The following is a 16,306-nucleotide window of genomic DNA, read 5'->3' as shown; positions in this document are numbered from 1 at the left end:
TTTTTTCAAAACATCTGGGACTATTTTTGTTTCTTGCCATCAAGATGACAAAATCACACTGAACCAATTTAAGGGTTAATTATCAGCAATCAGACAAAAGTTTGTTTTCGCAAGTGTGACTGCTAATTTTGAAATGAAAAAAAAGTGTCCTATTTAAAGTAATTTTACCCTCTTTTTAAATTTTATTTTCTTCAGCGGCAGAAGAGAAAGAGATTAGGGACTGACTTGCCTGTAAAAGATAAAGCTAAAACAGTGCATTTGTGAATTAAAAGCTGATAAAAATCATACAGAATAAAACGGTATGACAGCAAACATCATTCTATTAAAGAAAGGGTCATTGATGGACAAGCAACACTTGGGTTTTTGTTTACATACAGAAGAACATAGAAAACCTTGTAAAAGAAATGTTAGCCCAGTCTCTACCCCATCACAAGTAAAGTGATTCTGTTCTGTACTACATTGCTCCTTTTGTCTACTATTTGAGATCAGCTTTGTCTTTAATCAGCAAATTTGAATCTATGGGTCGAGCCAATCATAGAGCACTATTATTAATTATCCTCTTTCATTTTAAGGTGCAAAAGTCTGGCATTTGCTACCCTCACCCTGATACGGTTAAAGGGTTGCTCCACCCCAAAACTTATTGTGAAAAAAATGTTGAAACATGTCGTTCCAAACTCGAAAAGCTTTGTTCGTCACAGTATTTTGGATGAAAACTGAGAGGTTTGTGACTGCCAAGTAATGAACACTGTCAAGGTCCACTAAGTATGAAAGACATCACAAGAAGAGTCTTTCTTCCATCAGTGGATCAAAAGAGACACAGAGGAGACAAATTGTTGTTATTTTTATTTTATTCGCCTTCAAAAAGTGTTCCCGTCACTACATAACAATACGGTTAATGGCAGAAGGAGTATTCTGACTGTTTTTCATACTTTTCTAGACCTTGACGGTGTTCATCACCTGGAAATCAATGCTATATTCACCAGACTCCAGGTTTTCATCAAAAATATCCTAAATTGTGTTCCGAGGAGGAACAAAGCTTTTAAGGATTTGGAACGACGCTGTGGTAAGTGACTAGTGACAAATTGTTCATTTAGCGGTGGAGTAAACCCTTTAATTTAAAACAGAAATATTGTGAACATCTAAGTACATTAGACATAAAAAGTAGTAGTTCTGGAAAAGATAAATTAAGAAATCAATCAAAATTAAGCCTCAGAAAAAACGATCATCCCGTTACAGTGCTGTAAAACCTGTCTGTGTAGGACCACAATGAGCTTTTTGAGGTGGTTAAATGAAATCTCTTCCTGTTTGAATGGCTGGGTGTGGCTCATATTCAGACTTTGAGAATAGGAAAGCAGGCCTTTCTAGAATAGCTGCAGGTCTGAGATCAGCATCTGAAGAGGTCTGCTCTGTTTGAACAGCGTGTGTAATCTCTTTCTGTGGTTTCAGATAGCCAGCCCAAACAATGTGCACTGGCTAGCGCAATGGTTAGCGCACCGGTTTAGACCAGCTATTCAAACATGCCTACGAACCTCTCTCTCACACATACACAAATATCGGCTAAATAGGCAACTTTTATATTTTACAAGTGCAACTTAGGTGCCACAGACACTACTAATTCCAAAAAGTGCTCAGATTTGTGGTAAAATGCTCTATTTGTACCACCTAGTGGTCATACGGTATAGTGAGAAAATATGTACATGATTGGTGGTCAATGCAGTGCTTTCTAATTTACTCAGGGAAAGTGTCTACATTATAAAGATTTTAGAAAATCTTTGTATTGGACAAATATATGTGAACATAAAAAAATATGACCCAGTCAAGTTTGGACAGAATGTGCAATGACACGTCTACAAGTGTTTAAAACAAATAAAAAGGGGGAAAAATAAATAACACAAAAAAAAAAAAAAATTCAAGAAATGAAAAATCCTTAGCTACTGAAAGGTCAGTAGATTATTCTACATCATTTTATCAACATACTATTTGTGCTACCAATGTCAGCAAGGCATTTGGACAAGTTTTCCATTACAAAACATTAAAAAGACAATTCATCAGGCTAAAATGAAATATTTCAGGTATACATCTGACAACACGTGATGTAATGCGACTTTTCTCAACAACATCGCTGTGTAGCTTCACATGTTAGTAATAGAAAGTGTGGTTTGTTTGCAGATTGTGCGCTTAAAGTTCACTTGAAACAGAACAATATAAATAAAACACATTACAACATGATAGAATTCCACATTAAAATAACATAGAAATATTAATAGGAAAATCATCACCATCCGCTGACATCATAACAACATGCCTGGTCCCACTTATTCTGTACCGAGTTAATGGCTTGCACAGGCCCCAGTTTTCAAATATTTATTCTTCCTTCACTTATCGGTCAAGTATAATGGAGAAGATAAAATTAGGCTTGTCCTCTGAAGTGTGAGTTATGCATGTCAGGCATTTTTGATGAGTTCTATTGTTCTAATATGTCGCCATGGTAACAGAACACCGTGACCTCGGCGGTAATCTTATAACAGCGTTCTTGAAGGCCTCGGATTTAAAACAATGCCGATGAAGGGTGGCCGTCAGAGTCTATAAAATGCTAAAGCATCAAGGTTAAGGCGGTCTAATATCATTTAGAAAATAAGATTTATGCATTTGATTCAGTTTTTATAAAAACAAATCGATTCAGTGTGGAATAAAACTATGGTCAAAGCTCTTTAAAAAAAAAAAAAGTCATCAACAGTGAGGTATCACACTCCAAATGACAGCCAGCTCACACACCAGGAAAGTGTTAAGGCTAAGTTTCTGAGGCATTCTGGGTGTGAATGTACTGTTGTTATGGGTAAATGGAGATATTATGACACCAGGGAGTGCTGTTTCCGCTCTAAATGCTGAATAAGAGCCAGTTTTTTTAAAGATGTTTAGTCACATGGTCTCCTCATCTTTTGCTGCAGCAGAATGCTTAGGCCTACCAATTCAGTCTCCTCCAGACATTAAACACGACCAGACGTTACTCAAAGACATAAAAACTATCCAACAGAACAAACAGATATGAATCACTGACCGCTGCGTGTCTCAGTATTGGCGACTGATGACCCACTTGCACACCACAGCACGTGCACCGAACAAACATGTGGGAATGATTACTGTACATACCGCCTGCACGTGTGCAGTTTCTTCTCGCTCTAATATCCTTCCAGTGTTTTTATCAGTAAAGATTAAGAGGCGGTAGCAACCTCCACAATCAAGTTAAACTATGAACAGGTTGAGGTAAAACTTCAGTTATCCCAGACCGGACCGATTCTTTTGTAAAAAAAAAAAAAAATCATGTGTGCTCTTATTCACATAAGGTCTGAGGTGAAGCGACCGTGGCTTCTTGGGTATTTTGTCTGGAGGTTTCCTCTCATCACGCCACCGGCTTCCTTCCTGTTGCAGTACTACAGTGTGACCAACAGAGAGTTTAGTCTTCAGGCATCAAGTCCCGTGACTTTACTAGTTGACCAGGAGGACGTCCTCATATGTGGTGGTTCTGCAGGCACGATTACGTATTACGTCAACAAAAACATTTATTTTGGATGCAATTAAACATTCTGACAGCACAAAAAAATGTATGCTAAAATGCATTTTGTGTTAAAATATTTTCTATCACTGCTTAAAGTCACAATGACACAGAAGTTTTTTTCCATATTGTTACTGATTGACAAAAGAATATGTAGGGTGAGGACTTTATTCTGTGCAATAGCTGTTAAGCGGATATTGCAATCTGGGTGTTTGATTTTTTTTAAACTTAAGATTACAGTTTTAAAGATAATACCATTTCAGTTTTTCAGCTTCAAAGGTTCCAGCTTAATTTAATGTGTTACTTGATATTTCTGTGTAATTCATTTTTCTATAAAAAGCTAGGATATGTTAATTAATTTGTTGCTTTGCCTGCTTCTGCTGTGGACAATGCCTCCTGACATTTAAAGGCAGGTATACGTTTTATTTTTTTAAGAAAAATCTATTTGGTAACAAGTGGTAAAATGATATACTTTACCTTTAAGAAATGGTATCTCTCTTAATCATCGATGCATTTTTGTGTGCAGCTATTATTTGAGTTCATTCTAATTATTCAGAATGTAACAGCAATGCATTTGTGTTCATTAGTGGCAGTTAAGTTTGTGATTGTTGATACTAAAAGGAACAGTTCACCCAAAACTCAAAATTCCTATTCACTCACCCTCAACCAATTCCAAACCTGCACGAATTTCTTTGTCCTGCCGAACACAAAGAAAGATATTTTGGAGAAAGTTTTTAACCAGGTCGTTTTGGGTCAACATTGACTTCCACAGTACTTACTTTCCTACTATGGAAGTCAGTGGTGACCCAAAAAAATATCTTTCTTTGTGTTCAACAAAACAAAGAAAAAAAATCATACAGGTTTGGAACTACTCAAGGGTGAGTTCATCGTGACAGGATTTCCAGTTTCGGGTGAACTTTTCCTTTAAGAGGCATTATGTCTCTGAGCTAACACACCTGTCACAGCAGCAGAAGAAAGAGCACGGCGAGGTCTCGATGCCACGGAACTTTCCAGAGCTGGGTGTGTCAGTGCACTCCGCGATGAACGCATGCAGATCAGTGATATGGACAGGCTCCTGAGTTTGATGCTGAATGGAAATGAAAGGATATCATGTTACAAAGACATGCATGTTTGTATACGAGCGTGTGTGTGTGTGTGCGAGGATATCAGGAACAAAAACATGTTTTGCATTTCTATCTCTGCATCTGCCTCGACTTTCAGTCTTACCTTGATGGTCTCATAAGCGCCAGTGATAAGAGCGATAAAGAGAGAGAGCACCATGTAAATGAACAGAGAGATGAACGTGTAGAGGTAAACCTGCAGAGAAACAGAGTTTATTCACTGCACCGAATCCTGCGTGTGAGGACGTAAAGGTGAAACGCACCTGACTGAAGACCCAGACGAGCATGCTGCTCTCTTGCATGCCACTGAAGGTCACAAACATGTCATCTCCATTGATCAGAGAGAAAAGACACTCAGACACCAGCGAGAGAGAGCGGAACTGAGGACACAAACACACACACGTATATAATGAGAGAGAAGACACTTGCATTTGATTATTTATATACATATACACACACACTAAAGCTGTATTTATTTAGTAAATAATACAGTAAAATAGTAATATTGTAAAAATTGTAAAAAGACCTATTTAAATAGGTTTTAAAATGTTACTCATCATTAGTGTCACAATTAATCCTTCTGAAATCATTTTAATATGCTGGTTTGCTGTTCAATAAATATTATCAACAATCAACAATGCGTAATGTTTTTTTTTTTTAGCGGAAATGATACTAGTTAAAAAGTTAATTTCGTCCAAAAAATAAATAAATTACTTAATGTTTGAAAGACAGTATAAATAGTTTTTAATACATCCTTCTGATTATAATGAAGCATGCATGAAATGAAAATTCCTTTTGTGAAAAAAAAAAAACTAAACAAAAAAAGCAAAACATTGCCAAAACATTCAATTTGAGAATAAGAGTTCTAAATACCACCTGGAATTTTTTTTTTTTTTTTTTTTTTTTTTACTTAGAACCAAATCAAACATTCCATGTAGTACCACAATGAATTATTTGAATTGTAATTAATTTATATATTGTACCTTAACATGGTAGGGTCCGAGCACAATCCACCCGCAGAAGCAATAACCGAGGTAGATCACCGCCACACAGCAACAGAAACGGATCACATTAGGAAAAGCAGCTCGTAAAGTCACAATGAGAATCTGAGGAAAAAAAAAAACACCATATAGTACATAAAGTCAGATTAGCTGTTTCACAAGCAAATTTCCACTAGAGAGGTGCTGACTTTAATAGAGTGAATGGCACAAAAAAAAAGCACAAAAGACTATAGTTGCTATTTGCATAATTTACTAAATAGTATAAAACATGGCTAGCGTAACAGCATGAGCACCGATGTGTGGGTGTGTTTGTTTCTCACGTTGTACTTCTGAAAAAAGGTGAGGTAGCGAATAACTCCGACCCAAACCAATAACGTGGAGGTGCCCAGGAGGATCCCGCACTCATCGTAGGATGAGAGGTTCTGAGGGTTAAAACAAAATATGAAAATATCGTGAAATATCACGACCCAACGCAACGCCTCCATACACATAAACGCTTTCAAACTCAGACCTTCAGCTCAATGCCGATCTTGATAATGGAGCCTGTGATAGTGAGCAAGTCGCTAATGATGAGCAGAATATACCATCCGTTGATAAACTCCATTCTGTCTCCCCAACAGACATCACGCTTCAGAGAGCTCTTAAAGTACTTCACAAACTCCTGAAAAAGAGAAAAAGAACGAGGGCATGTCAGCGCCGGATTCGCTAGGAATCAACGTCACATTAATGTGGAGTTGAGTGATACAACGTCTTACGTTTTGAAGAATGATTCCTCGGATGATCGAGCGACCGCAGAGGACCAGAGAGAGAATACAAACCACTATAACGGCCACATCAAACCACACTCGAGCATAACTATCAGCTGGAAACAGAGACACAGCGTGAGCACAAGCGTATGTTAACGCTGCCCATGACATGATATGAGGGGTAGTTGAGTCTTACCGTGTCCAGACACACTGGGGTCTCTACATTCCTTAATGGAGGCCTGGTTATCAAGACTGATCTTAACTTTACCGCTGTGAGCTTTGTTATCCAGCAGAATCTGAACATAAAACAGGGCCAATTATATACAGTGTGTCTAATTATTCTGAGTGCATAACTGTTAAAAGTTAATAGTTAGGCACAAAAATGTTATGTTCACGTAATATATATGAGCATGTGTAATACAAACACATGCATGTGTGTGTGTGTGTATATGTATATATATATATATATATATATATATATATATATATATATTTATTTTGTTTTAAAAAATGTTTATATATTAAATTTATTTATATATAAAATATACTAATAAAAATGTATAAATGTAAATATTTTCAAAATCTATACTGTACGTTTTTGTGTATTTATATATACACATAATAAACACAGTACACATATGTAAACGAAAACCTTTATTTTGGATGCGATTAATCACGATTGATTGTTTGACAGCACTAATAAATACAAAGCTAACATTTTTAAATATAGAAATTTCCATTACTAGTTATGCCCCAACAATTGCATATTTTTATTTGTAAATGACATCCTCTTTAAATCATTTATATTTTATCATTTATATATTCTTACATGCACTTTTATTTTTGTTCGTATCATATTTTGTAAACTGACCTGATGAACTGAAAGTTTTCTTACAAACAAAAAACAAGTTCCTTTTTTTTTTTTTTTTTTTAAATGAAACCAGCATTTTGCGGAAACTCACCGTGATGAAGAACGTGTAACAGTCAGGAATTTCATTGTGGATGATGGTCTGAAGATTTATGGCTTTCAGCTGGAACTGTATAGTGACATTAATGAGCCTGAGAGAGAGGAGTGTGTTCACATTAGAGTTTTCAGTGATCACTGAATCTGGGAAACTTGGATTAAAAACAAAAAACACTTACTTGTGAAACTTGAGGGTGAAGTTCCTGTAATCATGGCCCAGACCTGCTATGGGAGTGGACAAAGGGTTCACTCCAACACAGTCTACAGAGAGGAAGAGAGAAAATCAACACCAGCTCACTGACAGGGCTCTCAGGAAACTCTCAGGTTTTTTTAAGATTTGTTTTTGAAAGTGATTCCTGTAGTACACTCAGTAACAAGGAACTGCAAGTAATAAAGTGCAAAAGAAGAAGTGACAGGATCTTTTAGTTTCATTGAGTTTATCGACAAATCAACAAGTGCTGAAAAAAAGTCTTTGCTTTTATCCTAACGCCTGTCAAGGTTAAAACAATGACTAAAAATCAGGAATAAACTTGGGATAAAAAAAAAAACCCTCACCTGTGACCACATGCGGATCGATGTTGAAGGTGTCGTTAGCTGGGTCGATCCTGCCTTTTTTATAATACTGCTGACACAGAGAGAGCGCACTTCCATTCACACCGACATCATACACATACGCATAACGGCCCACTGTCGTCTCCGGCAAGGCCAGGTACTGAAAGACCAGTGAACAGAAAGGGCATTCAATAAAGCCTTAAAAATAAACATGACAGCACATAACCAAAAGACAGAATAGTAGATGATGTAGATAGATAGATAAAAGTGTGTGTGTGTGTGTGTGTGTGTGTGTGTGTGTGTGTGTGTGTGTGTTATACAGCCAAACAAACAAGATCCTGTCAGAAGACAGAGGCTGAACAAAAGCCATACTGTGTTATGACTGCTCTGCAAATGTGTGTCTCAAAACATGAATTAGTAAACGGATCCATTACCTGTTCTATTGTGTAAAACATGTGGTCGTAAACATCACTCTGTGTGTAAACTGCAAGCACATCATTTGAATCATCGTAGTCTTTGAGAAAGAGGTGTTTAAAAGAAGCTGTGTTTTCCTCTTTAAACGTCACCGCCATCTCGTTGCTTAGGCCAAAAAGTACCAGCTAGAAACAGCACAAAAAGAGAGGGGAATCATTTTTAGTAACAGGTGATTAGTGACAAATAAGACCAAAAACTGACTGTGTGTGTGTGTGTGTGTGTGTGTGTGTGTGTGTGTGTATATATACTGTATCTCTATTTATATATCTCAAACACACACACACACACATATAATAATTTGGTAAAACTGACACTTTGAGCTGTCTTTAGTAAGCTGTGGGATGAATATGTGAGCTTAAAAAAAGAAAAAAGAAATTTGAAGAAGAGAGAGTTATTTAAATACCTGTACAGTTACTATAATAATCTTCAGTATTTGCAACACCAGTTTGAAAGGTTTTCGGCCTTTGGCTTGGTACTTTTCGCAGGGACTCATAAAGAAATACTTTAACTTCCTGCGCAATGCTTCCTCTTCTTGGTCAGCACATATCCAGCCACCTGTTACCGGAGACGGCCTGGGGTTGTTATATTCAACCCTGCAGTCACTCGAACCATAGCCTATCACCGGAAACAGTAGCCTATCCTCTTCTGAAAGAGAAAGAGAGACACAGATAGCAGTCACTCTAATACCCGTAAGTTCAGTGTTGTTTTGAATGATATTAACTTTGCATTAAACGGATCAAAAATGAATCCTGAAAAACATGCATTACAGTTTGCATAAGCAACTGTTTTCAACTGGGATAATAAATGTTTCCAATGCATCAAATCAGAATATTATAATGATTTCTGAAAGATCATGTGAAGTAGACTGGGGTAATGTTGCTGACAACACAGAAATAAATTACAATATATAAAATAAAATAAAATGCAGCATTGGTGAGGCTTTAAAAAAAAAACACCTCAAAACTTTGAAGAGTAGTGTAGACAGTGTACCCTACATAATACATACAGTCAAATTAAAACAGAAACAGCTAATTCAATTTAAATCACACTAATGGTCACCAGAAAGAGTGAAAGAGGACGTGAACTTCAGTCTACTTTAGCAAGACATAGATCGCCAATGCGTGAACAACCTGACACTTGAGATCTGATGAGCATTCTCTTCCTTAAAATGATATAAGATCATGAGACTGGGCAAAGTCAAAAAAAATGGTCAAGGCTTCATCTGTTGACATGCCACACATGATGCTTGCTCCATATGCAAGTCATGTGAAAGAGGATTGAGGCTGGTTACTTGGTCAAGGACGCGTGTTTAATTAGCATGACTGGCTAGTGAATGAATGCTGGGTTTTATTTCAGTCTCTTAGTGTGCCCTCAAAGCTCTGAGTTGAACAGCTTGTCTTCATTTCTCACATTCAAAAAGTGTCAAAAACATCAACCCTGCCTATGCACTTCCTAAACAGCTGATCTGTGAAACAGTCAAAAGCATGCTTTGGTTCTTTCTTTCTTTCTTTCTCCACAAATCACTAAACAAACACTTCCTAAAATTGTTTTTAAAAATGACTGAAACTGCAGGAAACATGACTTTTTGAAACTTGTGCAATTCCGTAAAGACCCTTTTTTTGTGCAAACCAAAACAGTAAGTGATTCATCCAGTCCTGTGTTTTTATTATACAGTAGCTCTACCGCAATGACCATTTAACCCAATTACATGACTACAGACAAAGACATGCCAAGATTATACAAGGCATATCACCGAGTAAATAATAAAAAAAATCATACACTGTAGTTGTTGCTGCACAATCTGATAAAAAAGTGATTTTTCTGACAAAAATTGTTTATTATTTACAATTCAAATAAAAAGGCAAAAATACAAATATGTGATTACACATAAATGTGATTATATAATATAAATAATAATAATAAAATGTATCATAATAAAAAAAAAAAAAAAACAATTTAAGGGACATTTGATAACAGCATATTTTTTACATAAGCTATTTTTACAGTTTTTTTTTATTATTATTATTATTATTATTATTATTGTTAATTAAATTATATATTTATAATTCTATATTTAATTAATAAAATAATAGATGATTTGATAATGATACCATGCCATATTAATTTCACTTTTATTGAGATATACAGCTACACGCCTATGTAAAAGAAATACAGTGGAACATAATTTTTCATGCCTCATAAATCACAATCCAAAGTGACAGAGTCTAATCTATGCTGAACGCAAAGTGAAACACAAAAGACAAAAGTAGGTGAGTCAGTCATAAATGAGATTAATGATCATACCGTGTGTGGGCTGATATATGGGAAATTGCATGCCGGTTCAGTACCGCACAGCAGAAAGTTTCTTTAGATATATATATATATATATATATATATATATATATATATATATATATATACGGTATATACTCAAGCTGACGTGATTTCCCTGATTTCTTTACTTTCTTGAACACCTGACCTGCTGATGACTGCATGATTAAGCAAAAATAGAGAGAGACAGAGCATTTATGAAACTCATTGGGCTCTAATCAAAACCATCATTGATCTTCAAATCTGTGTGCCAAGTTCCTGGAATCTTGCCTTAAAGCATAATTCCTCAAATGCGCCGCATGCTTGTTACGGTATAACAGGAAGCTTTTCGCTGTAGTCTAGTGAAGTGATAGGAATCTTCACAGCAAAATTGCAGTGGATGTGGGCGTCTGAAGCCGCTCGTGAGCACCGGAGTGTGGCTACAAGTGATAGAGTCAATCCAAAAATCCCATCCTTCCAGTTTTACAGGTAGGCATGTTCTCGGGGCACAGCGTGACACTGGTTCCTCACACGCTTTTGCTGTCATAATAAGTCAAGGGTTTGACTATCAGCGTGTTATAATAATCCTATCACAGATGACATCGGGGTTTGTCGTTCCGCCTGAGCCACTCCGTGAACTCCACACGCAAACATACGGAAAAAATAAATAATATCTGCGATTACATTACGACACAACTATATTAAGAAAAACGTGGGACTCAATTCAATTTCAGCAACCATAAAAAGGCTGCAATTACTGACCAAAAGATTATTGCTGTGTAAATAATGTTACAATAGCAACATGTAAATGTGTTTGGTTGAAATATGAAGATGGGTCTTATTGCCAAATGACTGTTTACTTCATTTTTGGTGAAGTAAACAAGAAAAAATATCTCGCTAATTTTCTAGCATTGCATCAATTTAAATACAAAACCAAAATTACATTTTTCATACATTTCAATATTTCATTTTTGGGTTTGCTAAATGAAAAATGTAATTTTGGTTTTGTATTTAAATTGATGCAATGCTAGAAAATTTGCGGGATATTTTTTCTTCTATGAAGAACAACAAATATGTAGATTTATATAGAAAACACGCAAACAAAGAAAGAGAAGTCTTGTTTGAAAGTTGAACTTTTATTACCATTAATGCAAAAGATGCAATCGCAACAGCTAAAAATGTCCATCTACTGCATGTTTTTTTTACGGAATAAACAACTGAAAAGCTGTAAAAGCAAAAATGCGGTCTGTGTGAGCGTACCTTTATGCAACCGAGTTACTATTTTGTAGACGATGTGAATTGGTGTATGCAGATGCAAACCATTTTACTTCAATAACTTGACACTTTTGAGCCAAACATCATAATAATAAGAAAAAAATTATAATCCAAGACGTTTTTCTAATCTAATGATTGGATGTTGATAAGTGGGTTCCATAAGTGTTCCATTACGGAACAAAGTAAAACTGAAAGAATAAATCCTAAATAGGTTTTTCATTATTGATTAACTTTTTCAAATAAACATCTGAAAATCGTAAAATGTGCTAAAGGTTATAGGAATTTACTACTGAAATAACATTCTTTCACAATAAGACCAAGAACTAAGAAGAAAAAAAATGTGAAAGCAAATATCCGATTTCGTCCCCTTTTAATGTTTACTTTAAAACATCCCAATACTTAAATTACATTGAGGTCACAAAATTGCACTTGCCGGCCAATATTACGGTGAGATTATATATAAATGCGCAACAGGACCCATCAAAAAACACAATGATCAGCAATATTGTGGTGTTAACATTAACTATATACCTCCAATCAACAGGTCCAAACTCGCTCTAGTGGAACAGATCGGTTTTAGATTCTCCACAGTTTATGGTCATTATAAACCAAGTGAAATAAAAGTGAAAACAGATGGAAAACATAGTTAGAATTTCCAGTAACTTCTATGACTCCACAAGCATCGTTAAAAAAAGGACATGTTTAATGGGACACGAATGAGGAAGACAAATGCGAAGACGAGCGGAAAATAAATCACAAACACAATATATGCACTACCGCAGCAGTCTCTCCATCCTCGTGATGTAACACTGATTCATCCAAACCACAAAAGCTTTCAACAAGCGTCAAAAAGGGCTACTCTTTAACAGGGTTAAGGAAAGGTATAACCAACTAGAACGGAGGGGACCAAAGGGAAGATGCAAGAACTCACTAAAACCCCTCACAGATCACTACTACCTTGCATTTTAGGTAGGGCACATATGAACATTATGAAGGCATGAAACAATGCTTGAAACATTTCTGTGAGCTCTTCTGAGGATGCAGGAGAGGAAAGACTGTTTAAGATCATTAAGTGAATCATCCCAATAGCACTTGCAACGTACATACAAAAACAGCTATTTATTTATTTACTTCCAGATCAATGAAATATTGCTAGAGTAATAACCCAATCTGATCTTGTGCTCGTGACCAATAATAATTAATCAGACTCTGTTTGACATTTGATATAGTTGTGCATCCTAAGCTATTTTGCGCACAACATACACATCGCACGATCACAACACAGAGCACAAACGCGCTATTTTGTAATCCATTACACAAAGAAAGAAGACTATATTCCCCCCTTTGCGGTCTAACAAGCTGAAGGGCTCCATAATAAACACTATAACCATCATCTATAACCGTCTCATAATCACTCACCGGAGGAGATACGGTCGACTTTATTCGCGTCCACCTCGGCCATGTCAGCGGTTTAAAATCACGCGCAGAGGCTGTCGGCATTAAAATCCCGGTTTAATTCCCAGCGCAGCGGTACCCGAGTCTGTTCAACAGGCTTGTTTTGGCCCACTGCGGTTCACTGAAGGGATCCTCTCCGGTTACCGCATGTTTACAAGCGTCCGCTCGCGAGCAGCAGAGGCGACTTCCGCCGAGGTCACGTGACAGGTGAGCATCATGTGACGCGCTCCGAGGCCGCTGAGGTGCCGTAAAACTTTCATGACGCGTGGACACCGTAAACAGAGCTCGGTGTGTATTATTCACATGGAGTGATATGTGATACGGGAAAAGGAAGGTTGTTTTTGTTTGTTGTTTTTTTTTTGCATTCTCAACTCTACTTTGAATTAAATCAGATAACGTACCCCAATATATTTCATTTTCGCTATTTTAAAAATGACATTTCATTATTCTTTAAATATTAACTTTTTTTAATATATGCTGAATGTATTTTTATGTTACTTATAAATGCACAAGATAAATGTTGTTTATATGTTAAATATACTTATATATAAAATATAACTATATAATTGTATAGACATGTAAGTATTTTCAAGATGTATATTGTATGCGCGTTCATATATACATAATAAATATATGCAGAGTACGCGCACATATATCATGTAAACGAAAGCTTTTATTTTGGATATGATTAATCGTTTACAGGACTGGTACATTAGTCACATATTGAGTGACTGTTAGGGGAAAAAAAGTTTTTGTTGAGAAAATGGAAGTAGGAACATGCAACCAAATGTAGCTTTATAACTCTGAACATGACTAATCTTATATTTTTTATATTTTGTAACTTGTTTTTCCCAGTGCTAAAGTTTCTGACAAACGTTCCCTAACATTTACTAGCTATTGGTAGGCCTACTGCAATAAAGCTTAATTATTAAATATTATTAAAATTACTATGTTATATAACTATTAGCAATTACTATTTAAGTACTGTACAGCATTTAAACAGAAAATATTAACAAGACAATATTTCTTTATCCCTCCTTGTGGTTTACAAAGACTTTATTATATTGTGTGATGACAAATGAAACAACATCATGAACAAATGAAACGCACAGAACAACAATCCTTTATAATACAACAATCAAGAAATCCAAATATAATAATTCATCCTGTAAATAATTCTGTGCTAGTTTGAGCGTGTTTATCTCTGCTAGCACTAGTTTTCGTTTTGACATATATACAGCGTCTGCACAACTTCGCGCGAATAACAGTTAAAAAGGTACATGTTAACTTTTTTTTTAATATCAGCACAATGACACTCGATGAATTTCCAATGAAATCCAATCCAAATCCATTATTGTACTTTATTAATGTCTCTAAAAAATAACCCTTGAAAATTAAGCTTTCTGAAAATAACCCCTCGTTGCATTAGTGTATCGGTAAAGACATTAATTTGCACTGAACTAAACCTCAAGTGACCGTGTTGATGTGGCCTGTCCTCAGCGATATTTCGTAACATGATTTAAAAAAGAAAAACAACTAGAGACAGACTTGAAGTTATTGAGATCTGAATCTGTTAGCAAAGCTATAAAAATGAGTGGGACAAAAAAAAAAAAACAATGATGAGACTCCAGACTCGAGCCTTGATGTACTATCTGCCATCAAGAGTTTTATCACGAGCGATGACCGCCTCATCAAACTTGATCATCAGTGTGGTTCCCTTATGCCAGTGGACAGTGACTTTGGCTGGGAAGCCACTGTGGGTTAAAATAGCCTCCACGATGCCACCAGTGAAGGCTGCGCAGTTTAAAGTGCTATTTTCTTTAGGTACTGAAATGTAGGCGTTGATCAAAGGCTCCTTTTCGATGATGTAGTATGTTTTGTCATCATCGTTGGCCTGCTCCAGCTTGTCTGCTTCCTTGCCGAATAATGCTTTCCATACATTTACCTAGAAACACAGAAATAAAGAGTTACCACTATAGGCTATGTGACCTTTAAAGGAGAAGTTCACCCAAAAAGGAAAACATGCTGACATGCAACCATGCAAAACAAACAAACAAACAGCAATACCTTAATGAACAGAAGTATGTTCAGAACTTTGGTCTCCCTTTTCCCGTTTTTCTCCCTCATCACGAGGACATCCAGGAGGCTGGCGCCAACCCCTTGACCCATGTCCGCCAGCCGGGCCTGGAGCTCAGACACCGAGTACACGCGGCTCTGGCAGTACTGCACCATCTCCGAGAAGAGCAGCGCGAACGCACTCACGCTCACCTCCGTTTTCGGGCGCGTGAGCGAGCGCTCGAGGATCGCGGACTTGCCTCGCGTGAAGCGGACCTCCATTGCGTCCACACCGAAACCGAATCACAATCTGATTTTAAAGAATCAAAATGCCCGTGTCCTGCAATATAAACAGTTTTTGTGTTATGAACCAGCGTCTTATAATTTGCAGATAAATACCGAATGTGTCAGTTATACTCATAATTCATTGATTTGGCATTCACTGTTGCCTTATCATGTAGCTCTCTCTGGTAACATTATCGCGTTTCCTGATTATATAGAGACGCTAGAGTTCGCTAAACGAACCACCTTGTACGTAAACTAAGATATTATAAAGCAGGTATTACAATAAAACCACATTTCACTGTGTATTAGCGTTTACCTGGTGTTTTGGGTTTCTGTTCCGGATGCGTGAAGTCAAGATTAGCGCAAACACTTACTGTTCTCTTGTGACCGGATATTTTCAATATAAAAGTAGGATGGGCAATAGTAATGGTAGATGAAGCTCAGTGTTTGTAGTGGAGCGTAGTTTTGTAGCGTATCCAATTTAAAGTTTGAATATGCGTTTTTGTTTTATTTAT

The 16,306-nt window shown here is 36.5% G+C and overlaps 2 protein-coding genes across 3 annotated transcripts; both read right to left on the bottom strand.

Moving 5' to 3' along the window:
* Positions 1-302: 302 nt before the first annotated feature.
* Positions 303-13,657, bottom strand: mcoln1a (mucolipin TRP cation channel 1a). 2 transcript variants are annotated; one of them, XM_043243342.1, is made up of 15 exons: positions 13,416-13,656; positions 8,815-9,056; positions 8,372-8,536; positions 7,941-8,097; positions 7,565-7,646; positions 7,384-7,480; positions 6,618-6,717; positions 6,431-6,537; positions 6,187-6,336; positions 5,996-6,097; positions 5,658-5,780; positions 4,938-5,054; positions 4,781-4,870; positions 4,510-4,640; positions 303-3,523 (listed from the first exon to the last, which is right to left on the bottom strand). In XM_043243342.1, exons 1-15 carry the CDS (start codon positions 13,456-13,458, stop codon positions 3,487-3,489), a joined length of 1,743 nt encoding a protein of 580 aa, XP_043099277.1. In that variant the 5' UTR covers positions 13,459-13,656; the 3' UTR covers positions 303-3,486. The 2 variants fall into 2 exon arrangements, with proteins under 2 accessions (XP_043099277.1, XP_043099283.1); XM_043243348.1 differs by lacking the exon at positions 4,781-4,870 and having other exon boundaries at positions 13,416-13,657.
* An 832-nt stretch (positions 13,658-14,489) lies between these two features.
* On the bottom strand, positions 14,490-16,241 carry trappc5 (trafficking protein particle complex subunit 5). Its single transcript, XM_043244583.1, has 3 exons — positions 16,108-16,241; positions 15,519-15,846; positions 14,490-15,396 (listed from the first exon to the last, which is right to left on the bottom strand). Exons 2-3 carry the CDS (start codon positions 15,786-15,788, stop codon positions 15,100-15,102), a joined length of 567 nt encoding a protein of 188 aa, XP_043100518.1. The 5' UTR covers positions 15,789-15,846; positions 16,108-16,241; the 3' UTR covers positions 14,490-15,099.
* Between the last annotated feature and the right edge of the window lie 65 nt (positions 16,242-16,306).

This window comes from Puntigrus tetrazona, chromosome 1 (genome assembly GCF_018831695.1).
Source record: "Puntigrus tetrazona isolate hp1 chromosome 1, ASM1883169v1, whole genome shotgun sequence".
Lineage (NCBI taxonomy): Eukaryota > Metazoa > Chordata > Actinopteri > Cypriniformes > Cyprinidae > Puntigrus > Puntigrus tetrazona.
This window is presented reverse-complemented; position numbering and strand designations above follow the sequence as displayed.

Bases quoted from the DNA above. Each gene is read 5' to 3' on its own strand.
- mcoln1a (XM_043243342.1), bottom strand. From the start codon at position 13,458: ATGGCCGAGGTGGACGCGAATAAAGTCGACCGTATCTCCTCCG. The intron at 7,647-7,940 runs GTGAGGGTTTTT...TCCTCTCTGTAG, and splicing joins CGATCCGCATGTGGTCACAG to ACTGTGTTGGAGTGAACCCT. The intron at 6,337-6,430 runs GTAAGACGTTGT...TCTCTTTTTCAG, and splicing joins GAGGAATCATTCTTCAAAAC to GAGTTTGTGAAGTACTTTAA.
- trappc5 (XM_043244583.1), bottom strand. From the start codon at position 15,788: ATGGAGGTCCGCTTCACGCGAGGCAAGTCCGCGATCCTCGAGCGCTCG. The intron at 15,397-15,518 runs GTATTGCTGTTT...CTGTGTTTCTAG, and splicing joins ACATACTTCTGTTCATTAAG to GTAAATGTATGGAAAGCATT.